Here is a 24,335-nt window from a genome sequence, read left to right on the forward strand (position 1 = left end):
TATGCTGATGGATGCCCTGGAAATACCAATGGTCCATCAAGTCAGAATCAAGCCTCTGAGAATGGTCAATACCTGATGCTTCAAGGGCAAACAAACCTCTTCTCTCCTGCCCTCCCCATCCCTGCTCCCCCATAAAGCACACAATTATTGTTACAATACTGTACTGGAAAGGGTAAGAATTTCTTCCTAACCCATGCAGTGATTAAATCCCATCAGGACATAAAGTGATTATCTTATTTGACCAGTTTCAGAGTAGCAGCCATGTTAGTCTGTATCCGCAAAAAGAAAAGGAGGACTTGTGTCACCTTAGACACTAACAAATTTATCTGAGCATAAGCTTTACGCTCACGAAAGCTTATGCTCAAATAAATTTGTTAGTCTCGAAGGTGCCACAAGTCCTCCTTTTCTTTTTATCTTATTTGAGTCTTCATAACTACAGAGGATATTGCTGATCATATAGTTATCCAGTCTTTTTAGAAATCAGTTCACAATATTTAGCTTTCTGTTTGTATTTATTTAGACTAATTTCCAGTTGTGCTTATCAGAATCTTAGCCATTAAAACCACAAATTCCAAACAGCATGTCAAAATGACCATAAAAATGACAGACCTCCTAAAGGAAAGGAAAGGAAAAAAGAAAGAAACCTTCCCAGCCCCAGATGAGCTCAATGACCTTCTGTGGAAGTCAGTTCCACCATGAGAAATGTTTGTTTTTATTTGTCCACGAGGGAGAGAGATGGCAAAGGGAAAAGACCCTTCCTTCACCCCTTTATTTTCCTATAACCTAGTTTTCTCTATAAAGCCTCAAGAAAAAACTAAGGTGCCACAGTCTTGTGTACGCTTTTTGCTCTGGACTGGGGACATATATTTGAGCTGAAGTAGATTTCTAACGTGGTCCAACTCATTAGATTTTTAACAGTGATGCTAAGTGTACAAGAAAAAGATTTGATTTTTGTAACCAATTGCTACACACATTTGGGTATGCTCTTTCTGCATTATTCACAACACCTACAACTGAGTCTGTAACTTAGGCAACCTGGTGGGATATTCAGTAATGTAGTCACTGCCTTGACATTCAAAAAGATGTTTGTATCTAGCAATTGCTATTTTTATGTGGGCATTTTGGTTGCTTCAAAGATAAAGAGGAAAACTTGCTTGTAAGTCATATTTTCCCTGCAGTGCTAGATTTTTATTTATTTAAATACATGATTGTAAAGCCACAGATCAGTTGCAGTTAAAGTGTATTTAATTGTATGTGAAATTTTTAGCTTGTCAGGAAACCATGACATTAAATGAAAGTTGTTTTGTTTCCTATTTCCTATGCTGATTAATAACAGTTCAAATTTTGAGCCAGACTCTAAATATATAATTAAATCAGACTAAAGGCCAGATGTTCTCCTCTGCTGCATGAGTGGAGCAGAGGAAAGCGGGAGGGAAGCAGCAGCAGCTCTATGGCATAGTGTCCTCACCTCCCTGGGAGATCCCTATGTGAACCTTGGAGCAGTTGGGGCTTCTGCAAGAGTAGGGGCAGCTCTACCAATTTTGCCGCCCCAAGCAGGGACTGCCGCCCCATTCTAAATGCCGTCCCAAACACCTGCTTGGAAAGCTGGTGCCTGGAACCGGCCCTGTCCAAGAGTGTCAGCTAATGCTTATTATAAATGTTGGGGTGAGTGAGACACCCTTTAGCTCCAATTCTTTGCTCAGGAGAGAATACTGCATGCTTCCTTCCCTCTCTGCTTTCTGCCAGTGCAGGAAGTCCCTTCTTATGGTTGACTCACAGAGGAGGAGGCAGGGTCAGGAGCAGTAACTGCACTGCATTCTTCCCTAGCTATACAGTGGATTTTTGGCTGAAGTCTGTCTTTCTAGCTGCTTATAAAGGGCTCATCACTATATCTGTCAGAAGCACGTTTATTGTAAATCTGTTTATCATAAATCTGTAAATCTTCTGCCACAGCTCCTCCTCCACAGAGGGGACAGTGCATAGCCACAGGGCTCAGAGCTAATGGCATCAAGGCTTCTGTGACAATCTTGCTACAGGGGAGATATGGAAGACCTGGCAGGAGGAGAAGGCATGCTGCATAGATGACCTGCCATATGTGCGGTTTGCCTAAGGATGCTCTGTCTTCTGGGGTTTCACAAGGACCCTGCCTTCTCTAAGGGGCAGCTTTAATGGGAGGATTCAGCAGAAACTCTGGGGTGGAATTTTTGAAAGCACTCAGTCACTGACCTAAAGGTAATGGCCAATGATTAAGTGTTTCTTCAAATCTCACTCTCTAAACCCAAGGTTCTAGGGCCTGTTTCTGCGTTGCCTTGCATCTTGTGTGGTCATTTACACTGGTACCAAGTGGATGTAATTGCTGCACAATCAAATTGGTAACATTAAAACCCACTTTGGATTTACTTACTATGGGTGTGAATAACCACACAGGACACAAGGTACTGGAGGGTTAGGCCAATGGAGTTTCAGGAGAACTTTTTCTTCTACTAAAATGTTTTTTTCCCCTAGGGTAGGAAATTAGCCCTAATTTTATTTTCTTGCTTCTAAGGGGTTTTTATCTAATATTGCAAAAAGAAAAGGAGTACTTGTGGCACCTTAGAGACTAACCAATTTATTTGAGCATGAGCTTTCGTGAGCTACAGCTCACTTCATCGGTAGCTCACGAAAGCTCATGCTCAAATAAATTGGTTAGTCTCTAAGGTGCCACAAGTACTCCTTTTCTTTTTGCGCATACAGACTAACACGGCTGTTACTCTGAAACTTATCTAATGTTGGCAACTCATGATTTTAGCATGAGGTATGAAATATTTGATTTTCTTGAATGCCCAGCTCATGGAGTCAAGTGACTATTTGAATTTCTTGGCTTTCATTAGGAAAAAATGAAAGTAACTTTCTAGCCCTTAGGGCTGTGAAGAAGAGTTTGAAGATGTCTCAAGTGCTCCCTCAAGGCCTGAAAGCAAATATATATATATATATATATTTTAAATCTCATGATTTTTGAAGGTGCAGGGCTGGTAATGCAGTTAGTCACAGAAAATACAAAGCTACTCAGTGCATCTTTTGCAAATGATATTTGCCCTAACTCCAACTCCCTATTGCAGTGGTGGTGGTTTTTCTGTGCACAAAGGTTAGTCCGTGATATAAGCAGCGTGCTCCAGTTTCCAACCACTCAGCCATGGGCAGGGTGCTTAGTCTGGAACTAGCCTCATGACGCTGTCAGCTTCATTTGCGCACCGAAAGCGATAGCAATGACAACGAAATACACATTCAAAAGCTAGGCTGGAGCCGTCCCTTCCCTGAGCGTCTCCATCATTTAGCAGCTCCACAAGCGATTCTGTCAGTTGCAGCCTGGGGTGCCCTGGTTGAGGGGGGAAGCGGAGAGCGAGCGCACGCTTACAGGGGAGGGGCTCTGCAGCAATCGGAGCAGTCACAGCCCTGCAGCCCGCAGGAAAGGCTTCTGAGCACTGGGGGTCAAACGCTGAGCCGTCCCTCTGGCTCCCTGCACCGTCTGTGGGAAGGCGCTAGGAGAGTGGGGGAGGGAAGAAGGAGCGAAGCCTCGCCCGGGCTCAGGAGGAAGCAGCAGCAGCAGCCGGCGATGGCTCAGGCTGCGGAGTGAGCAGCGCCCCGCGTGCGGCTGCTGGGCTCTGGCTGCAGGGCGGAGAGGGGCGAGAGGCGGCTCCAGCCATGGCCGAGACGGAGGGCGGCCCCGCAGGTAAGAGGAACCGCGTTCCCTTGTGCCTGCCGCGGGGGAGCCCCTGCCGGCCGGGCACGCACCAGCCCCTCCGCAATGCAGGAAACCTCCCCGTGAATGCGCATGGGGCTGTGGCTCACCTCAGCCTCTGCAGCAAGGGGCCGGGCACGGGTGCGGCTCCGCGGTGCAGCCGCGTCCCGTCAGTGAGTGCGCCGGCGGAGAGCGGCTGCGGGAGGCGTCACGCGCGCTAGGCGGCGCAGAAATGGCTCTGCGGGAGCTGGCGATAGCCCCGACCGACTCTGTGTCATGTCCCGCCCCGCCCCGCCGCCGCTCGGGCTCCGGCGGGGTGCGGCTGGCTGGAGCCCTCCGCGTGGCTTCGCGCGGCGGCCGCGGGACGGTGCGGGGCAGGGCTGGGCGGGGGCTCAAGCCGGGGCCGCGCTGCTGAGCCTGGGGAGCGCTCCGCTCCCGGCGCGGGGAGGGGATACTGGCCTGGGGCGGGATTGATGCTCAGAGGCTCCGATGCAGGCGCGTAGGGCAGCCGAGCGGTTTCCCCAGGGCGACCGCCGGGCTCTCCCGGGCGGGGTGGCCACGCATCTCCCGAGCCAGCCGCAGTCCGGGACCGAAGAGCTTTAGCCGGACAGGACGCCTGGCGGGGGCCGAGGGGCAGCCGCTGCTGCTCATCCCGCGCTGTCTCCAGGAGCGAGTCCGTGCCGCAGGCCGGGAGGGGGCTGACGGGGGGAGCCGAGCGGCAACACAATGCGGAGGAACGTGATGCCCCCGCTTGCCCGTCTCCTGCCTGTCTCCGGGCTGCCCCCCTGCAAGTACGGCTGGGCCCGCGGCGATCGGGCCCGGACAAAGCTGCCAATGCAGCAGCTGTTCCCCAAAGGCATGTACACCACCCAGCTAGCCCAGGCCTCTCTCCCCGTGTCTCCCACTGGCCAGTCTCCTCTCTTAGGATGTGGGGTCAGACTCTGGGCAAGGGCACGCTTTGTAGTTCCACTCGGGTGCTTCTCCCATTGAAATAAAGGGAAGGGGCATCTTAGGCTAATAGAGAGGCAGGCCTGTCAGTGCATCAATCTGACCTGGGGTTTGTGATACAGAATCATCTCTCTTCCCCTCCTCCCCCCGCCCCCATTTAGATCACATCATATCTTCAGCATCCTGGAACAGCCAGAGAGCTCCAAATCTAAGGAGTCTCAGAGGCGGGATAAAACCGGAGGCAGTTTTGCAAAACCTTGTATATGGGGGTTTGACTTTGTAAAATCAAAAACAGGAGCTGTTCTGGGTCTCCTTTTATCCAGATCAGGAGGATTCTAATAATTAAAAAAAAAATTGGTCCATTTGAAAATACAGTGCATAGGAGTAAAACAATTATGTTTTGGGGGGCAAGGAACTACACTCTGTATGCATCTGTCTGTAAAGGGTGCCAGCACAGTATGGGTATTACCAGACTTCAAAAATAATTATAGGGGAATAAAATATAGCCAGCGTGATGTACTTGATTCCTCTCCATGTGGGTGCTGCAGAGGTTTGAAAACATTGTAACTTTGAATCCCAGTCTCTGCACAAATAGAATTCTAGATGATGGTGTAGAGAGAAATAAAGGGCTGGGTTTATATGGTATTAGCATGTGGCTTAGAGGAGAATATTCCCGAATGAAATAGTTCCACTGCAATGCATCGTAAACGGGAATGTCCGAGAACATCCATTTTGAAAACTCTAGAACAGAACATTGTTTGAAAAACTAGTTGAATCTTAAAGTTATCTGCTTTGCTCTTTTGTTGCTTTGCTTGCCAAAGGTTGCTGGGAACTCCAATACTCTCCTTCCCCTCATGTAAATTAATTTTTTTTAAAATAAAGGCTCTAATGATTTGTGTCCTCTGGCTTGATGAAGTTAACTATAATCTTGTTATAGCAGACAGCTGACAAAGGGAAGAGTGGAAAGCAGATTCACCCATCTGTTAGATGACAGTATATTACATATTTTTACACAGAGTTAATTGCAAATCTGGTGTATTGCAATGTTGAAATTAAATGGTTCGAGGAAGAACCTAAGCAGGAAGGATTCCACTATAAGAAGGAGTACGATATAGCAAAGTAACGATTTGTCATACTAGAAATGCTTACATCTTTTGTAGTCGATAGAACACTGAAACAGTTGGAGAAAAAGGAATCTGAAAAAAAAATACTGCTAAATGAGAGTACGTATATTGGTAGTGTTAGGGCTGCAAAAATTTACAGCAGTGTAGTGTGCTGCAAAAATGACACACGCCTATGTAAAATAGCAAAATGCTGTATGCGCCAGCTGTTCATCATTTTTATGGCTACAAGTAGCACAGCATTGCAGTATTTGCAGTTTGGCTAGCATGAGCATGACTAATTTTATTCACAGAAACTGTTGTGTTAAAGCTTTAATAATGCTATCTTAAAGAAATATAAACCATTGGCTCATATTCAAATTACATCAATTTAGTAGATTAAAAAAAATTACAAAAAACCAACTTAACAGTACACAGTGTGATAAGCTTTTAACCTGAATGTATAGCACATTTTAGCCCATGAACCAGACCCTGCCCTGTGCTAGGATGACATTTTGCTTCTCCACTGATGCAAAGTTTCCCTAAAACCTATCAGGCCCCAGAGGATGTGTCCTACACTGGGTTTATGGAAAATAGGTCCTGTCAAACTAACTTAATTTTTTTTGATGGGATTACAAGTTTGATTGATAAAGGTAATAGTGTTGATGGTATATATTTAGACTTCTTAAAGTATTTGACTTAGTACAACATTTTGATTAAAAAATTAGAACGATACAAAATTAACAGGCACTCATTAAATGGATTAAAAACTGGCTAGTTGATAGGTCTCAATATGGAATTGTAAATGTGGAATAGTCATCAAGCAAGTATGTTTCTAATGGGGTCCCTCAGAGATCGGTTCTTGGCCCTACGCTTTTAAACATTTTTTATCAATGACCTGAGAATATAAAATCACCACTAATAAAGTTTGCAGATGGCACAAAGATTAGAGATTGGTGAGTAATGAAGAGGACAGGTCACTGTTACAGAGCAATCAGAATTGCTTGGTAAGTCGGGCACGAGCAAACTACATGCATTTGGATATACTAAATATAAATGTATACATCTAGGAACGAAGAAAGTAAGTCATACTTACAGGATGGGGGACTTCTGGGAATCAATGACTCTGAAAATCATTTGGGGGTTGTGGCACATAGTCAGCTGAACATGAGCTCCCAGTGTGACACTGGCCAGAAGGGCTAATGCTATCCTTGGATGCATAAACAGGGGAATCCTAAATAGGAGTAGAGGTTATTTTACCTAAATATTTGGCACTGGTGTGACCGCTGCTGGAATACTGTGTCCAGTTTTGGTGTCCACAGTTCAGGAAGAAAGTTGATAAATTGGAGAAAAGCAACAAGAATGATGAAAGGATTTGAAAACATGCCAAGACTCAAGGAGCTCAACCTATTTATCTTAAAGAGAAGGTTGAGGAGTCACTTGATCACAGCCTATAAGTACCTTCATGGGGAACAAATATTTGATAATAGGCTTTTCACAGGCAACTTTAAAATCAAGGTTGGATTTTTTTCCCCCAGATATGCTGTAGTTCAAAAGAATTTTGGTGGGGAAGTTCTATGGCCTGTTATGCGGGAAGTCAGACTAGACGATCACAATGGTCCCTTCTGGCTTTGGAATCTATGAACATAGGGGCATACTCGGGTGGTATAGATCTGATGTAACAGACCCTATTCCCTCACACTCTGAGCCAATGTAGCGACAGTGACTAAGGTATCCCTACACCACAGCTATCCCCAGGAGCTGGCGTGACCTCTTTGGGACATGGACTGTCACTGCAAGTTACAGCAGCCTTTATGCAGGAGGACAGGACTGTTGCCTCAGGTGCATCAAATCTGGCCCCATAACTGTAAAAGGTGGAATTTGAATCCATTCAGTTCTCTCACAATGTCATTTTTATTCAAATTAGGATAAAACATTTTAAAAGATTTTAATGACATTCATCACCCCCATCATTTTTTGTTGAGTGATTTTTTTGCGTGATCACAGATTTCCTCAGTTGAGGTTCTCATATGACTTGCCAACGGCAGCTTCTCCTCATTGTTTTGGGCATGTTGCTGTCAACTTTGATTCCCATTATGGGCTTCACCTCTCCTGCTGCATTAGGTTCAGGCTTCTGGGCCTTTCCTTCAAGGCTGTGCACAACTCCTCTCCTGGCCATATGCCTGATTTTGGTTTCCCCAGTTCACTATGCCAGGGGTTCGCAACCTTTTTCTTTCTCAAACCGCCCTCCCCCTCCCCCCTCACGCTATAAAAACTCCACAGCCCACCTGTGTCACAACAACTCTTTTTCTGCATATCCAGTAGATTCAAAGCCAGGGCTGGTATTTGGAGGCAGCAAGCAGGGCAATTGCCGCAAAGCGACGTTCCTTGGGCTTCAGTTTTAGTCCAGGGTGATGGGGCTTTGGCTTCAGCCCCGGGCCCCAGTGAGTCTAATGCTGGCCCTGCTGTCTGGCTTATTTTGGCAGACCCCCTGAAACCTGCTCTCAGACCCCCACTGGAACCCGGACTCCTGGTGGAGAACCACTTCCCTGTGCCATACCAAGCCTCTCTCACAACCACTCCCCTTTGTATCCTCCCCACTCTTTTTCTCATCTTGCATGGTGTTCCCTACTCTCTTCCTGTGCACCAAACAACCACCCCCTCCTCCCCCCCCGCTCATTCAAATCCACTCTTAAAACACAGTTTTTCTGCAAAGGCGTGCAGCGTGACTGGTGAACGGTTCCAGCACTTCCTTACTATCCCATTGGTATCCCATCCACCTTCAGTACATGTGTCTGGACTCTTCTCATGCAGTTTGAGCTAAACTCATCACTGATGTTACTCTGACTTCAGTGGAGGAACTCCAGGCAGGAAATCAGCCCTGTAGGTGGGATTTCCAAAAATGGTGTTAGCCTAACTCTTACAGTGAGAGTTTTACTCTTGACTTCAGTGAGAGGTAGAGTTAGTCTTCTATTAAGTGTTTTTGAAAATCCCTCTCTGTCTATACTAGATTGTATGCTCTGTAGAACAGGAGCCATGAATATTTGTATGTTTACGCTGTGCTAAGGTCACTCTTGGTCTCAATAAATAATTATGGAAAGCACGAATAGAAGAAAGCAGTTTCATGTAAGTGCACAGTTTTGAGATTAGGAGAGGAAAGATCTTAATCCATTGACATGCTGTTCTGTAAACTGTTAGCAAATTTTGTGAGGAAACTGTTGGGCTGTATTTCCTTTTTTTTTTTTTTAATGTAAATTTAATTTGACAATTGTGACAAGTTTGCAGGTAAGTACCTTACACCTCTTTGTTAAATGCTTCGTTTTGACCTATTTGTCTCTTCATAATTATTTCCTTATTTATTAGGCTTTGTATAGCATTCATCAGCTTTCCATCTAACAACCTCATTAGATTAAAGAAGTTAAATCGAGGTTGCTGACGGACACTCAGGTCTGTTCAGCTTGAATTCACCAACGGGAAAGATGGTAGAGTGTCAGGCAGAACTAATATGAGAGAATTCCAAAGCTCTTAAATATACGGGCCCCGATCCTGGAGTGCACGATGCAGCCACTTTGCACGAGCACTCTGGTGCACCCTAAATAATGGGGATATGGCCCTTGGGGGAGAGGTGTCACCATCACATAGGGAAAATCTAAGTACAGTAACCCCTCACTTAACGTTGTAGTTTGGTTCCTGAAAAATGTTACTTTAAGCGAAACGATGTTAAGCGAATCCAATTTCCAATTTCAGCATAAGAATTAATGTAAATCGGATGGGGGCTAGGTTCCATGGAAATTTTTTTTGCCAGACAAAAGACATTATATACATATAGAGTATAAGTTTTAAATAATTTTAAACAATTTAATGTTGGACTTCCTAGTCATGATTGTGAAGCTTGGTTGAGGCAGGGGTGTAGTGGGGTTGGGGTGTAGGGCCTTGCCCCACTCCGCCTGCCTGGAGCTCCTGCTAGGGAGTGGGGTCAGGACGTGGGGGGGCTTGCCCTGCTCCGCCCGCCCGGCGTTCCAGCTGGGAAGGGGGTCGGGGCGTGGGAGGTCCCCCTGTTCCACCCACCCAGCCCTCCTGCTAGGGAGCGGGGTTGGGGGTTGCCCGCTCCCTGGCTGGAATGCCGGGCGGGGGAAGTGGGGTAAGCCCCCGCACCCCGACCCCGTTCCTTGGCAGGAGCGCCAGGCAGGCAGAATGAGGCAAGCCAAACAACCTTATAACAGAACATTGCACGACTTTAAATGAGTATATTCTCTAATAGATCAGCAACCTAATAACGAAACAATGTTAACTGGGATGACTTTAAGTGAGGAGTTACTGTATTAGGCTTCTGTAACATTCCTGTGGCTGGTGTTTCTGTGTCCTGGTGACTGTCAGCTGCCATAAGTGCTCCTGGGAGCCTTCATTCTGCTCTACACTGTGTCAAGGCAGCCTCAGGATGGGGGGAGGGGGATACAATGGGTACCCTTTGAGTCTGTCCCTCAGATGTGCCGAGCACTCCTCTGCCGTAGCTTAGGATCAGACCAACAGAGTCTGTTCCGACCAGCTGTGCCCATAGGAATACATTTTACTCAGTTCCACTGAAAAGTGAGCTGGACTATTCACTTGATTAAGATTTACCCTCAAGAGCAAAATCAATGAGTAGATCAGACTCATACTTTGGTTAAAAAAGAATGATTTTATGATATGACTGCTGATAAATATTCACATTTGCTGTGGTGATGAGTGGCATAGTAATGCATATATGTAAGACAGATATAATGAAAAGCTTCCATTTATTTTACCACAAGGTATTTTTAAAACAGATAATGCAGGGTTTTAAAAGTAGGATTGCCACAGTGAAGTGGTAATGGTTGACAAATAGATATTGTAACAAGAAATTCATCCCAAGTTAGGTTCAGAGCGTTTTTAAAAAATGTTATCACATAACAGAAAAGTAAAATGCAGTCAGTCTAAAAACAGAATGCACTGAAATACTCTTTACAGATGAATCTAAAGGACAGGAGAGAGAGCTCTCAGCACAGAGGGCCTTTGTTCTTGTCTCCCGAGTAGCACTATTTAGGACTGCATAAGGGTGGGTCAAGGACATATGAGAATTGCTTTTGGAAGTTGCTGGGTCCGATTCTCCACTGCCTTGCGTCCTGTGTACCATTTGGGTCAGGCAGTGTGTTACAGTAGCCACTTCCCACTCACTGGCTCAGATCCTTGGCTTCGTTATGGCTGATTTGCACTGCAGTGGTGTCACAGCAGCTTTAAAGCCAGTTAACTGAGATTATAACTTTGAGCAACCTTGAGGCCGTGATAAATTACATCAGGGTCTAGATTGACTCTCTGCAGCTCCAGAATCCCGCAGCCACAAAAGTGGCTTAGAACGATCTGTCCCTCCCCTAGCTCTCACCCCTACGCCTTCAGCATTGAGCACAACCTGGTCACTGCAGAGGACCTGACACTTTGCACAGGTGAAAATGACTATAGCATGCAAGACAGTGAAGAATTAGGACCAAGGCCAGGAAGACAGCTTTATTGGCCCTTTAGAGCCACTGTGACAGCTCAAAGGCTCTGGATTTGGGGCCAGAATCTGATTTCAAGACTATACAAAGCAGAGCTTACCCAACGCCACTGGAAATTCCCTACTCTCAGCTATATTTAAGAGAGAATCCTTAACAGTAACACTCCACATGTTAAGAGTCAACTCTGTACCTTTTCTCTCTTCCATTGTTGGCCACACACACTATTTTTTCCAGCAGCAATTCTCCAAAGACCAAGGAGCTAAGGCCTACAGACTCTAAAGCAGTGGTGGGTAACCTGTGGCCTGCAGGCTGCATACAGCCCATCAGGGTAATCTGATTGCGGGCCGCGAGACAGCTTGCTGACGTTGACCATCTGCAGGCACGGCCCCCACAGCTCTCAGTGATCACGGTTTGCCGTTTCCAGCCAATAGGAGCTGCGGCGGGCTGCAGGTTGCCCACCACTGCTCTAAAGCATTGTTCTGTATATCTTTGTTGAACTTCTAAGTTATTTTAAAATTGCTAGAAGGACCTTTAAAAGGTTTGGGGTTCAGATAATCATCCAGAACTGTACATGCTTATCTGACTGTGGGGGTACCATCATCCCATCCATGAAGACTCATATTCCTCCACCCCCAAAACTCCCTCAATGAACTGTCCTACCTGCAGTTGCCTTTTTGGAAGAGAAGACCTAGAGACCCACTATATATTACCTTTCAGTGGAGGAACAATGTGGGGAAATCTGTACCATGCCCCATGCCCCACAGCATCTTCTGGCAGCATCACCTGCATTCTCTCACCTTCTCGGGGTTTAGATCATCTATCCCACAATCTTACTCTCTCTGCTGGGGTTTGGATACTACTCACCCACACCATGTCTCCACTGGAAGATGGGGATGTGTAGTGCATGTCATTCACCCACTCTCTCTCCATTGGGAGGATCTCCAGTTTCTTGTACCATCCAGTGTTCCCCATGCTGCCCTCTCTTTCATGGCCTGATGTCACGCGACACCAGATATTGGCATCCTTTATCTTGGGAGTGGGTAGAGAAATGGGCCTATGCCTGTTCACTGTAGAGACTGGGCTGGTTGTCTGTAACACCAAGTATGAGAGCTTAAATATCACAATTTCTTTAAAATGTTCTTGATGTCCTATACTACTGAGTTGGGTTGGAAATGCATTCCTGGTCTGTCTGCTAACAGTTTGATCTGTTGGATTTCATCTTAGCTGTCTCCACTCTTAAAGATTTAAATAGCTGTGGTTGTACCAGACTGGCAAATAGATCTAACAAATCTAACTCCTCTTTCTTAAGTTTCCATGGATACCTTGAAGAGTGCACACACTGTAATCAAAACAGTAGGGAGTACAGTTTACAAAAGCTTCCAGTATTGTCCTCATGGAATTGTTACATTCAAGAAAAAAGAAAAGGAGTACTTGTGGCACCTTAGAGACTAACCAATTTATTTGAGCATGAGCTTTCGTGAGCTACAGCTCACTTCATCAGATGCATACCGTGGAAACTGCAGCAGACTTTATATATACACAGAGAATATGAAACAATACCTCCTCCCACCCCACTGTCCTGCTGGTAATAGCTTATCTAAAGTGATCATCAGGTGGGCCATTTCCAGCACAAATCCAGGTTTTCTCACCCTCCACCCCCCCACACAAATTCACTCTCCTGCTGGTGCTAGTCCATCCAAAGTGACAACTCTTTACATAATCAAGTCGGGCTATTTCCTGCACAAATCCAGGTTTTCTCACACCCCCCCCCACCCCCATACACACACAAACTCACTCTCCTGCTGGTAATAGCTCATCTAAACTATTACCAGCAGGAGAGTGAGTTTGTGTGTGTATGGGGGTGGGGGGGGGGGGGTGTGAGAAAACCTGGATTTGTGCAGGAAATAGCCAGACTTGATTATGTAAAGAGTTGTCACTTTGGATGGGCTAGCACCAGCAGGAGAGTGAATTTGTGTGGGGGGGTGGAGGGTGAGAAAACCTGGATTTGTGCTGGAAATGGCCCACCTGTTGATCACTTTAGATAAGCTATTACCAGCAGGGCAGTGGGGTGGGAGGAGGTATTGTTTCATATTCTCTGTGTATATAGAAAGTCTGCTGCAGTTTCCACGGTATGCATCTGATGAAGTGAGCTGTAGCTCACGAAAGCTCATGCTCAAATAAATTGGTTAGTCTCTAAGGTGCCACAAGTACTCCTTTTCTTTTTGCAAATACAGACTAACACGGCTGTTACTCTGAAACCTTACATTCAAGAAATAGCTCTTTGTAATAGCTCTCCCACTTAGTCAGCTCTGTTCCTCTTATGTTTTTAGTCTTATCAAGTCCTTTGCATCTCCCACCTGTAGAGATGTAACTTTCATCTGAGTACTCAATGTTTAGTCGGTAACTTTTGCCTGATTCAAAACTTGATGCCTAATATAGCTAAGGCACTTGGATACTACAGTAAGGGGGCAATACAAGAACCTACTTAGGCATGTCTTGGGCCTTGTCTACACTACTACTTAAGTTGATTGTAAGTTATGTTGCTCAGGAGTATGAAAAAGCCACCCCTCTGAGCGACATAACTTACATCGACTTAATGAGATGTCTTCGCTGCGCTGTGTTAGCAGGAGATGCTCTCCCACTGACATAGTTTCTGCCTCTCGTTGAGGTGGATTAATTATGTCAACTGGAGAATGTGCTCCCGTCAACATAGTGCATCTTCATCCAACATGCTAAATTGACGCCTCTGCATCGATTGCAGCAGCGCCAATTTAGCGTGATAGTGAAGACAAGTCCTTGGTTTGTAGAATGTCAAGGGCTTTACTGATAACACTCAGTACCATGTGACCATCTGTTGTTGTTTTATTTATTGCTTTTCACAGTCGGACTTTTCCATATTACCCTGTTCTCCCTTTCTCCTATAATCTTTTTGATTTTGTCTGGATTCAAGAGCATCTTTGGTATTCCTAAAAATTGTGAAAGGGAAAATGTTTCTCAATGTAATGCACATTTAAAGAAACAAAAGTCATTGGAGTCTTCCTGTTTAGTGAATGACAAGAGTTTTTGTGTGAATCTAACAATCATGGTGAAAGCTGAGTAAGTGACTATTCAACCAAAGATAGTAAACAATACACCCAGAGTAGTTTCCTGTTTGTTCACATTAGATGTATTTTCTATATCTAATCTCTTGCTTAATATGTAATGCCTCAGGTCAGGAAGAGCTCTGTGTAGCTCAAAAGCTTGTATCTTTCATCGACAGAAGAAGTTGGTCCAATAAAATATATTACCTCACTCACCTTGTGTCTTTAATATCTTTGGACCAACATGGCTACAATAACACTGCATATATTTATCTAGCAACTGTGACAAAGTTCCTCCTCTACTTTGGTGGGTCTTGCCCTTATTGACGGATTTGCTCACCTTGGAGCTTCACGGCAGCCCTCAGTTTGGCCGTTTTCGTGAACCCACAGTCCAGGTCAGCTCCTCCTGTGTCTGACCAGGAGTTGGGAGGTTTGGGGGAAACCCAGGCCTGCCCTCTACTCCGCGTTCCAGCCCAGGGTCCTATGGAATGCAACTGTCTAGAGTGCCTCATGGAACAGCTGTGTGACAGCTACAACTCCCTGGGCTACTTCCCCATGGCCTCCTCCCAACACCTTCTTTATCCTTACCATAGGACCTTCCTCCTGGTGTCTGATAATGCTTGTACACCTCAGTCCTCCAACAGTATGCGTTCTCACTCTCAGCTCCTAGCGCCTCTTGCTCCCAGCTCCTTACACGCGCACCACAAACTAAAGTGAGCTCCTTTTTAAACCCAGGTGCCCTGATTAGCCTGTCTTAATTGATTCTAGCAGCTTCTTGATTGGCTGCAGGTGTTCTAATCAGCCAGTCTGTCTTAGAATCATAGAATCATAGCGTATCAGGGTTGGAAGGGACCTCAGGAGGTCATCTAGTCCAACCCCCTGCTCAAAGCAGGACCAATCTCCAATTTTTGCCTCAGATCTCTAAGTGGCCCCCTCAAGGATTGAACTCACAACCCTGGGTTTAGCAGGCCAATGCTCAAACCACTGAGTAATTGTCTCCAGAAAGTTCCTGATTGTTCTGGAACCTTCCCTGTTACCTTACCCAGGGAAAAGGGACCTACTTAACCTGGGGCTAATATATCTGCCTTCTATTACTCTCCTGTAGCCATCCGGCCCGACCCTGTCACACAACCCAGGTTTGCATGGCACTTTATAGACATGGAAAAAAACAAGGTCTTTGTCCTGAAAAGCTTGCAATTTAAGCCATTTGGATGATACGATGGGAGATGGAATGAGGAGAATGAACATCAGGAAACTGCACTTAGGAGAGGATAGTTTTACACAGAATCTGGATTCTGTTTCTTTGTGTTTTCTATTTTTTGGGGGGAAAGAGGACGTTTTTTTATGAAGATATGGGCAAAGGTTTGTTTGCGGGCAAAGGTAGGTTTGTTTTTTATGAAGATGCGGGCAAAGGTAATGCCTGATTGGAGATTATTAGTGCAGGGACGCCAGAAGGAAGTGAGTTTGAGGAAGGAGTTTTCAGGAGGAAAAGGAGGTTGCTTGGTGTGCAGAAAAGGTGCCAGGCATAGGGTACTGTATGACAACAGGTGTGAGTGGGAGATGGCAAAGGAGGAGCGTGATTGTTCTTTTTCATCCAGCCTCCAAGGTGTCACTGGGCTGAATTCTGTGTTCCTTCAAGAAGACAAGATCTCAGAGGGGGTGAAATTCACCTCTGAGCAGCATGCCAATGCAAACCCAGTGGCCCGCTTAAACTCTGATTAAGTTAGCTAGCTACACAAGGTTATCACCCAAAGCAAATAATTAAGGTTGCACAAATCCAGAGTTCTTTCTGGTAATGACAATGTAAAACTGAAAAGATCTTGAGAATACTAGATGAAAAAGCACAGATGTGGCTCCCTGGTTGAGTCATAAAAATGATCCGAAGCAGAGTAGTTATAATAAACCGGAAAAGGCATTGGTTCTAGTGAGACAAATTTTATTTGTAGACATTTACTTCAACTGTGCAGATATCTTTGCCTTTAACAAACTATTACTGTACTCTAAATGCTATCAGTGAGATTGCATAGCAGCATTCTGGCTGATTGATTATTATGAAAAGTTAACAGAAAACCTCGATTTGGAATGGTCATTAGCTGGGGCAGTCTCCATGGAAGTGAAAGGTATTGCACTCTTCAAGACACAAGGTGGGAAACCTGTTGATGTTTAAAATAAAGTACCTTATCCTGTTTTCACTGAAGTTAATAGCAACACGCTCATTGACTGCACTGAGAGCAGAAAGTATTTATTTTTTATGCTGAATATGGGGTTCATTTCATTTATATATTGAAATGTTTTTAAATGTGTTTTTAATTTTTGTATTTCTGTTTCTTTTTGATTTTCCTTTTTTCCTTTCAAAGCCTTTTTGTATCTGCACTAAAATCCTCCAGGCTGTAGATTGTGCCAGGTTGTTGTGACACTTTTTTGTAAGCTTTGACATTTTGTTTTCAGTCTTGTATTTAAGGTGAGGTAGTATCCCAGCAATACTTTACTTCGTTTTTGCCAGCTGTGTTGCTTCCCAAACAGCCATGTAGTAAATCCTGCATTTCCTGTTGTGCAAACATCACTGACAATGTGAAATATGCAGACCACCAAGCTTTTCTTTCAGGAAAATTCTCTAGATAGTTAAAATGAATCTAAAGAGTTTTGAATTGCACTTTGTACTTACTTTACTGTGAGACCCTATGGTCTAGAGGATTGAGCACTGGACTTGGGAGTTAGGGGTGACTGAGGTTCTGTTCCTGGCACCTTCACTAACCTGCTGTGTGATCATTTGAACTCCATGGGCTTTTGCTCCCACTTTTTAATCTGTCTTGTCTTTTTATGTCTGTCTGTTGTTTTTTGGAACAATTTAATTCCATCACCTGAAGTCTTTGAATGAGATAGGATGTCTTTCTAAAAATATGTTCTATCTAGCTCAGCCAGATATGGGTTTCATGCAGAAGCTACTGGGTCAAATTCTATGGCCTGGGTTATGAAGAAAGTTGCACGAGATGATCATAACGATCCCTTCAGGCTTTAAAATCCACAAAATCTATTTAGATTGTAAATTTTTCAGGGCAAGGCTGGTCTCTCATTATATGTTTGTACAGAACCTCTCACAATGGGGCCTCTCGGCTCTAAGGCAATGCTAAAAATAATAATTGTTTAAAAATCTTTCTGTGTTTGTATTCCTGCTATGGTTTTATCTGGAATAAACAAAGGACATTGTTAAAATTTATATGGAATAAGAAAAGATCAAGAGTGAGTGCAGATGCCTTATACAAATCTATTAAACAGGCTGGACTAGCTGTTCCAAATATTCTGTGGTACTGTCAAGCCAGCCGGTTCAAAGCAGTAGTGGACTGGAGCTTTTTAACCCAGTCAAACACTGGGCCCTTATTGAACAAGAAAATTGGGGCAGTGTAAACATTGCTACGCTAACATAGATTAATCAAAAATCATGCCATCCAGAAATTGATATACCTCCTTTAGCAAAGGCTACTCCATGTGTTTGTGATTGAACTAGAGTTAAGTTCTCTTTCCTCACCAATGACACTCTTGCACTACTGCTTAAGTCATAGAATCATAGAATATCAGGGTTGGAAGGGACCTCAGGAGGTCATCTCATCCAAACCCCTGCTCAAAGCAGGACCGATCCCCGACTAAATCATCCCAGCCAGGGCTTTGTCAAGCCTGACCTTAAAAACTTCTAGGGAAGGAGATTCCACCACCTCCCTAGGTAACGCATTCCAGTGTTTCACCACCCTCGTCGTGAAAAAGTTTTTCCTAATATCCAACCTAAATCTCCCCCATTGCAACTTGAAACCATTACTCCTTGTTCTGTCAGCTGCTACCCCTGAGAACAGTCTAGATCCATCCTCTTTGGAACCCCCTTTCAGGTAGTTGAAAGCAGCTATCAAATCCCCCCTCATTCTTCTCTTCTGAAGACTAAAAATCCCCAGTTCCCTCAGCCTCTCCTCATAAATCATGTGTTCCAGTCCCCTAATAATTTTTGTTGCCCTCCGCTGGACTCTTTCCAGTTTTTCCACATCCTTCTTGTAGTGTGGAGCCCAAAACTGGACACAGTACTCCAGATGAGGCCTCACCAATGTCGAATAGAGGGGAACGATCACATCCTTCGATCTGCTGGCAATGCCCCTACTTATACATCCCAAAATGCCATTGGCCTTCTTGGCAACAAGGACACACTGTTGACTCATATCCAACTTCTCATCCACTGTAACCCCAGGTCCTTTTCTGCAGAACTGCTGCTGAGCCATTCGGTCCCTAGTCTGTAGCGGTGCATTGGATTCTTCCGTCTTAAGTGCAGGACTCTGCACTTGTCCTTGTTGAACCTCATCAGATTTCTTTTGGCCCAATCCTCCAATTTGTCTAGGTCCCTCTGTATCCTATCCCTACCCTCCAGCATATCTACCACTCCTCCCAGTTTAGTGTCATCTGCAAACTGGCTGAGGGTGCAATCCACACCATCCTCCAGATCATTTATGAAGATATTGAACAAAACCGGCCCCAGGACCAACCCCTGGGGCACTCCACTTGATACCGGCTGCCAACTAGACATGGAGCCATTGATCACTACCCGTTGAGCCCGACAATCTAGCCAGCTTTCTATCCACCTTATAGTCCATTCATCCAGCCCATACTTCTTTAACTTTCTGGCAAGAATACTGTGGGAGACCCTTGACTTTAGCAAAGCTTTTGACACGAACAACACATCCACTGCTTTCCGTTCATCCACAGAGCCAGTTATCCCGTCATAGAAGGCAATTAGATTAGTCAGGCATGCCTTGCCCTTGGTGAATCCATGCTGACTGTTCCTGATCACTTTCCTCTCCTCTAAGTGCTTCAGAATTGATTCCTTGAGGACCTGCTCCATGATTTTTCCAGGGACCGAGGTGAGGCTGACTGGCCTGGAGTTCCCAGGATCCTCCTTCTTCCCTTTTTTAAAGATGGGCACTACATTAGCCTTTTTCCAGTCATCTGGGACCTTCCCCGATTGCCATGAGTTTTGAAAGATAATGGCCAATGGCTCTGCAGTCACATCTGCCAACTCCTTTAGCACTCTCGGATGCAACGCATCCGGCCCCATGGACTTGTGCTCATCCAGCTTTTCTAAATAGTCCCGAACCACTTCTTTCTCCACAGAGGGCTGGTCACCTCCTCCCCATGCTGTGCTGCCCAGTGCAGTAGTCTGGGAGCTGACCTTGTTCATGAAGACAGAGGCAAAAAAAGCATTGAGTACATTAGTTTTTCCACATCCTCTGTCACGAGGTTGCCTCCCTCATTCAGTAAGGGGCCCACACTTTCCTTGATTTTCTTCTTGTTGTTAACATACCTGAAGAAACCCTTCTTGTTACTCTTAACATCTCTTGCTAGCTGCAACTCCAGGTGTGATTTGGCCTTCCTGATTTCACTCCTGCAAGCCAGAGCAATATTTTTATACTCATCCCTGGTCATTTGTCCAATCTTCCACTTCTTGCAAGCTTCTTTTCTGTATTTAAGAGCAGTAAGGATTTCACTGTTAAGCCAAGCTGGTCGCCTGCCATGTTTACTATTCTTTCTACACATCGGGATGGTTTGTCGATTGTATGTTGCTCAGGAGTATGAAAAAACCACCCTCCTGAGCGACATAACTTACATCGACACCCTTGCAAATAATCCAGGTCTTAAACCAAATCGTGAACCGAGAGCTTAGAATCATAGAATCATAGAATTTCAGGGTTGGAAGGGACCCCAGAAGGTCATCTAGTCCAACCCCCTGCTCGAAGCAGGACCAATTCCCAGTTAAATCATCCCAGCCAGGGCTTTGTCAAGCCTGACCTTAAAAATCTCTAAGGAAGGAGATTCTACCACCTCCCTAGGTAACGCATTCCAGTGTTTCACCACCCTCTTAGTGAAAAAGTTTTTCCTAATATCCAATCTAAACCTCCCCCACTGCAGCTTGAGACCATTACTCCTCGTTCTGTCATCTGCTACCATTGAGAACAGTCTAGAGCCATCCTCTTTGGAACCCCCTTTCAGGTAGTTGAAAGCAGCTATCAAATCCCCCCTCATTCTTCTCTTCTGCAGGCTAAACAATCCCAGCTCCCTCAGCCTCTCCTCATAACTCATGTGTTCCAGTCCCCTAATCATTTTTGTTGCCCTTCGCTGGACTCTCTCCAATTTATCCACATCCTTCTTGAAGTGTGGGGCCCAAAACTGGACACCGTACTCCAGATGAGGCCTCACCAATGTCGAATAGAGGGGAACGATCACGTCCCTTGATCTGCTCGCTATGCCCCTACTTATACATCCCAAAATGCCATTGGCCTTCTTGGCAACAAGGGCACACTGCTGACTCATATCCAGCTTCTCGTCCACTGTCACCCCTAGGTCCTTTTCCGCAGAACTGCTGCCTAGCCATTCGGTCCCTAGTCTGTAGCTGTGCATTGGGTTCTTCCGTCCTAAGTGCAGGACCCTGCACTTATCCTTATTGAACCTCATCCGATTTCTTTTGGCCCAATCCTCCAATTTGTCTAGGTCCTTCTGTATCCTATCCCTCCCCTCCAGCGTATCTACCACTCCTCCCAGTTTAGTATCATCCGCAAATTTGCTGAGAGTGCAATCCACACCATCCTCCAGATCATTGATGAAGATATTGAACAAAACCGGCCCCAGGACCGACCCTTGGGGCACTCCACTTGATACCGGCTGCCAACTAGACATGGAGCCATTGATCACTACCCGTTGAGCCCGACAATCTAGCCAGCTTTCTACCCACCTTATAGTGCATTCATCCAGCCCATACTTCCTTAACTTGCTGACAAGAATACTGTGCTTCAGTACACCTGGTTAGCTAGCTGTTCAGTAGAGGAACTTTTCTGACTTATTTAGAGATGAAAACTAACTTTAACTGGCCCTCTCTCCCCTGGTACCAGTATTTCAAGTCAGGCATTATGTATCTCAACTTTCTAGACAGTTTTTTGTATAAAACAAGTTAACTTTAATAGGAGTTATGGCATTGGGTCAATTAAGAAACAAAAAAATAGTAACTAATTTATATGAAATCTTTGCAAACAACTCTCCTAACAAAAAATGTCCAAATATGACAGTCTAGGTAAAGGACTAGGGCAAATTGCCCCAGAGGAATGGGGTTTGAGCTGGAAAACAGTACCAGCAACCTCAGTCTATAGCATAGTAAAAGAAAATGTCTTTAAGATCCTGTTTTGATGTACTTCACACCACTCAGGTTAAAAGATGTATAGCGATTGAAGGGGATAAATGTGGGAGAAATTGTGGTGAAAGAGAAGCTTTTATGCATATATGGTGGACATGTCCAGGCATTAGAAAGTACTGAGAGGCACTCCATAACCAAATACCACAAATGGTTGGATATTACCAAATGATCCTTTGGTAATCCTCTTCGGGCTCCCTAGCTGAAATGGTCACAAAACAGAAAAAGAATTAATCCTTGCTGGTAGCTGCTTGGCTACTGGTAGCCTCTCATTGAAAAAGAGAAAAATAGCCCAACCATAGAGGAATGGCTCAAAAATATGGGAGGTTGTGATAATGGAAAAATTAACATGCCAGTTACATATGCAGCAAAATAGAGGACAGATAGATACTAAGATATTTGGTTACCTTTTATTTAACACTCAGACAAAGCACATTCACCTACAAAAAAACCAGCACACCTGTTCATTTTTTTAAATATTAATATTTGATAGACTAGCCTGGTCTAGTATTTAGGTGAGTATATAGGGATTTTAGTCCATTTAATAAAATCTCTAGAAATGACATTGTAATGACTCTGTAATATGGTAACAGCCTGTTAAACAGAAAAATCTGATGGGTATATTCCTGGATAGTGTCTCTTTAAACAAAAGCTAACTGTTTTAACAATTGTTTTAATATGGTACTATAACAGATTGTAATTCTTTGTATTGTATCCAGTGGTTTACTACATGAATACAATCCTGTATACACTTCTTAATAACGTAACTAAAATTTTAGAAATGCAAAAAAGAAATAGAGCAGAATTGATCTTTTTATTAATTCAGAAGTGGGTGTGAGTTTGAGTAGCAGGCATTTGATATGTATGGCTGCCCCTGCAGAATCATGGTGGCTCCAGCTGACTTTGAGGTTCAAACACTGGGACCCACCACCATAGTAGGGGTTTAGATGTTAAGCAAGGTTCCATTAGAGGGACTATGTCACAAGCACCCATCCCCAGTTATTTGTGCTACGACAGTCCAAAGAGTTCCAAATCAGTGTAAGTTCCTAGTCGTTCACCCTCCAGGATGTCAGTACTAGGCTTTATAGGCAGGGGTCCTCCTCACAGATCAGGTTCTGGAAGAGCGTGCTGCTCCCATGCTCCAAAGCTTTCTTTATGAAGTATATTTCTAAAAGGACCACAGTAAGAGCATGAATGACTCCATGCTAGTGATCTGATGGAAATCTTGGGATTCTGTCAGTACCTAATACAAATGCCACGTTTGTTTATGTTTTTAAGTTGCTTCTTTACATCTTTGTAAGCTGGTGACGTGAGGCACATTTGATGATGCTCCTAAACCTGTTCTGATTGCAGTATATTGTGCTGGTTAGCAGCACGCCCCACCAGCTGAACTGCTGCTTCCATTTGCCTGGTGAAATTCTTATTCAGAAGCCTTTATGCACTTGAAAAAACTTCAGCTTATCTGTTGTCTAAATTTGAGGTTGTGGGGCACCTCCTACTGGGATTGAATGCCTTGTTATGGCATGCTACTTTGCTGTTGAAATGAGCGATTTCCCCGATATGTGAGGCAGAAAATCTGCCACTGGTGCCTTATGTATTAAAAAAAATGAGATAAAAGGAGAAAACAAGAAGAAATTGAATCTAATAAAGGAGGAAACAATCTGCGCATTTGGTTAACATAATTTATACCTAGCATTAGCATCATTTCTATTACTTGTGAGTGTAAAGTTGTCAATCATTTTTTTCTTATGGCATTTACAAGCTTACTGCCTTGAATTAATCATCTAGGGGAAAATTCCTAAAGACTTCAGAGATTAAGATAAGTGGAATCCCATCATAGTGAAATGAGAGTCATCTATGTAGAGTTTCATTTATGGAACACTAGAAGATTGACAGATGGCAAAGAAAGAGAATGACACAGTTATGGGTCCTCTAAAATCTATCTTTATGGAGAGTCCTATAGAATGTAATGGACAATTATAGCTTTTTCTCTAGCATTTTATTTATATATTTATTTTTGGTTTGAATCATTCTATATAGTTTAATAGAAAACTATTCTCTAGAAAACTACCATTGTCACATTCTATAGGATGGTTAAAAAAGCCAGTAGAAAGGATATTGTTTTCTATTACATTCTGTAGACTATTAGAATAGTTCCTATAGAATCCTTTTATATTTCCATAGGGCTTTTCTTAAAGGCAAGCACAATATAATCAGGGAGTTAAGGAAGGCAACTGGAGAACTCAGGTACAAGAGGATGGTTAATTCTGAACTTCTTAGCCTTTGTCATTTCCTCTTAGAGCCATATTCTTTTTCTGATGTAGCTTCCATTGGGTACAGTTTGAAAGACAATGAGCAGCGATTCTGAGACTGCGCATATCCTATGGCTATACCTGTGGTGATTAGCTGTTCTGCAATCAAATACTACAAATAATGAAGCTTTAGTGGGAAGAGTAATACTAGTAACCTCTGCTGCTTTCAACTCCACAAGGTGCTACTGACCCATCTACATGATGCTACTGACCCATCCACATGATACAGCTGTAGTAGATGGCCCAGCACTGAAATGGCTTCGGTCAGTCCTCTCCAACAGGTCCCAGAGAATGAGAGATCCTTCCCCTTCCAAAAAGTCCTCACCTTCAGAATTCCACAGGGATCCATCCTGTCTCCATTGTCAGCTTCCACATGAGACCATTTGAAGAGGTGGACAAAGGCCACAGGTTCAACTGACAGTTATATACTAATTGTACCAAGTTGTGTATTTAC

At 44.3% G+C, this 24,335-nt stretch overlaps 1 protein-coding gene across 1 annotated transcript in view; it reads left to right on the forward strand.

Annotated features, from left to right (window-relative positions):
• Positions 1-3,281: 3,281 nt before the first annotated feature.
• Positions 3,282-24,335, forward strand: part of HSPA12A (heat shock protein family A (Hsp70) member 12A) — an 88,679-nt gene continuing 67,625 nt past the window's right edge. Inside the window, exon 1 of the mRNA XM_048857986.2 lies at positions 3,282-3,709. Coding sequence (XP_048713943.2) covers positions 3,682-3,709 — 28 coding nt within the window. The 5' untranslated portion in view covers positions 3,282-3,681. The remainder of the gene's footprint in view (positions 3,710-24,335) is intronic.

This window comes from Caretta caretta, chromosome 7 (genome assembly GCF_965140235.1).
Source record: "Caretta caretta isolate rCarCar2 chromosome 7, rCarCar1.hap1, whole genome shotgun sequence".
Classification (NCBI taxonomy): Eukaryota; Metazoa; Chordata; order Testudines; family Cheloniidae; genus Caretta; species Caretta caretta.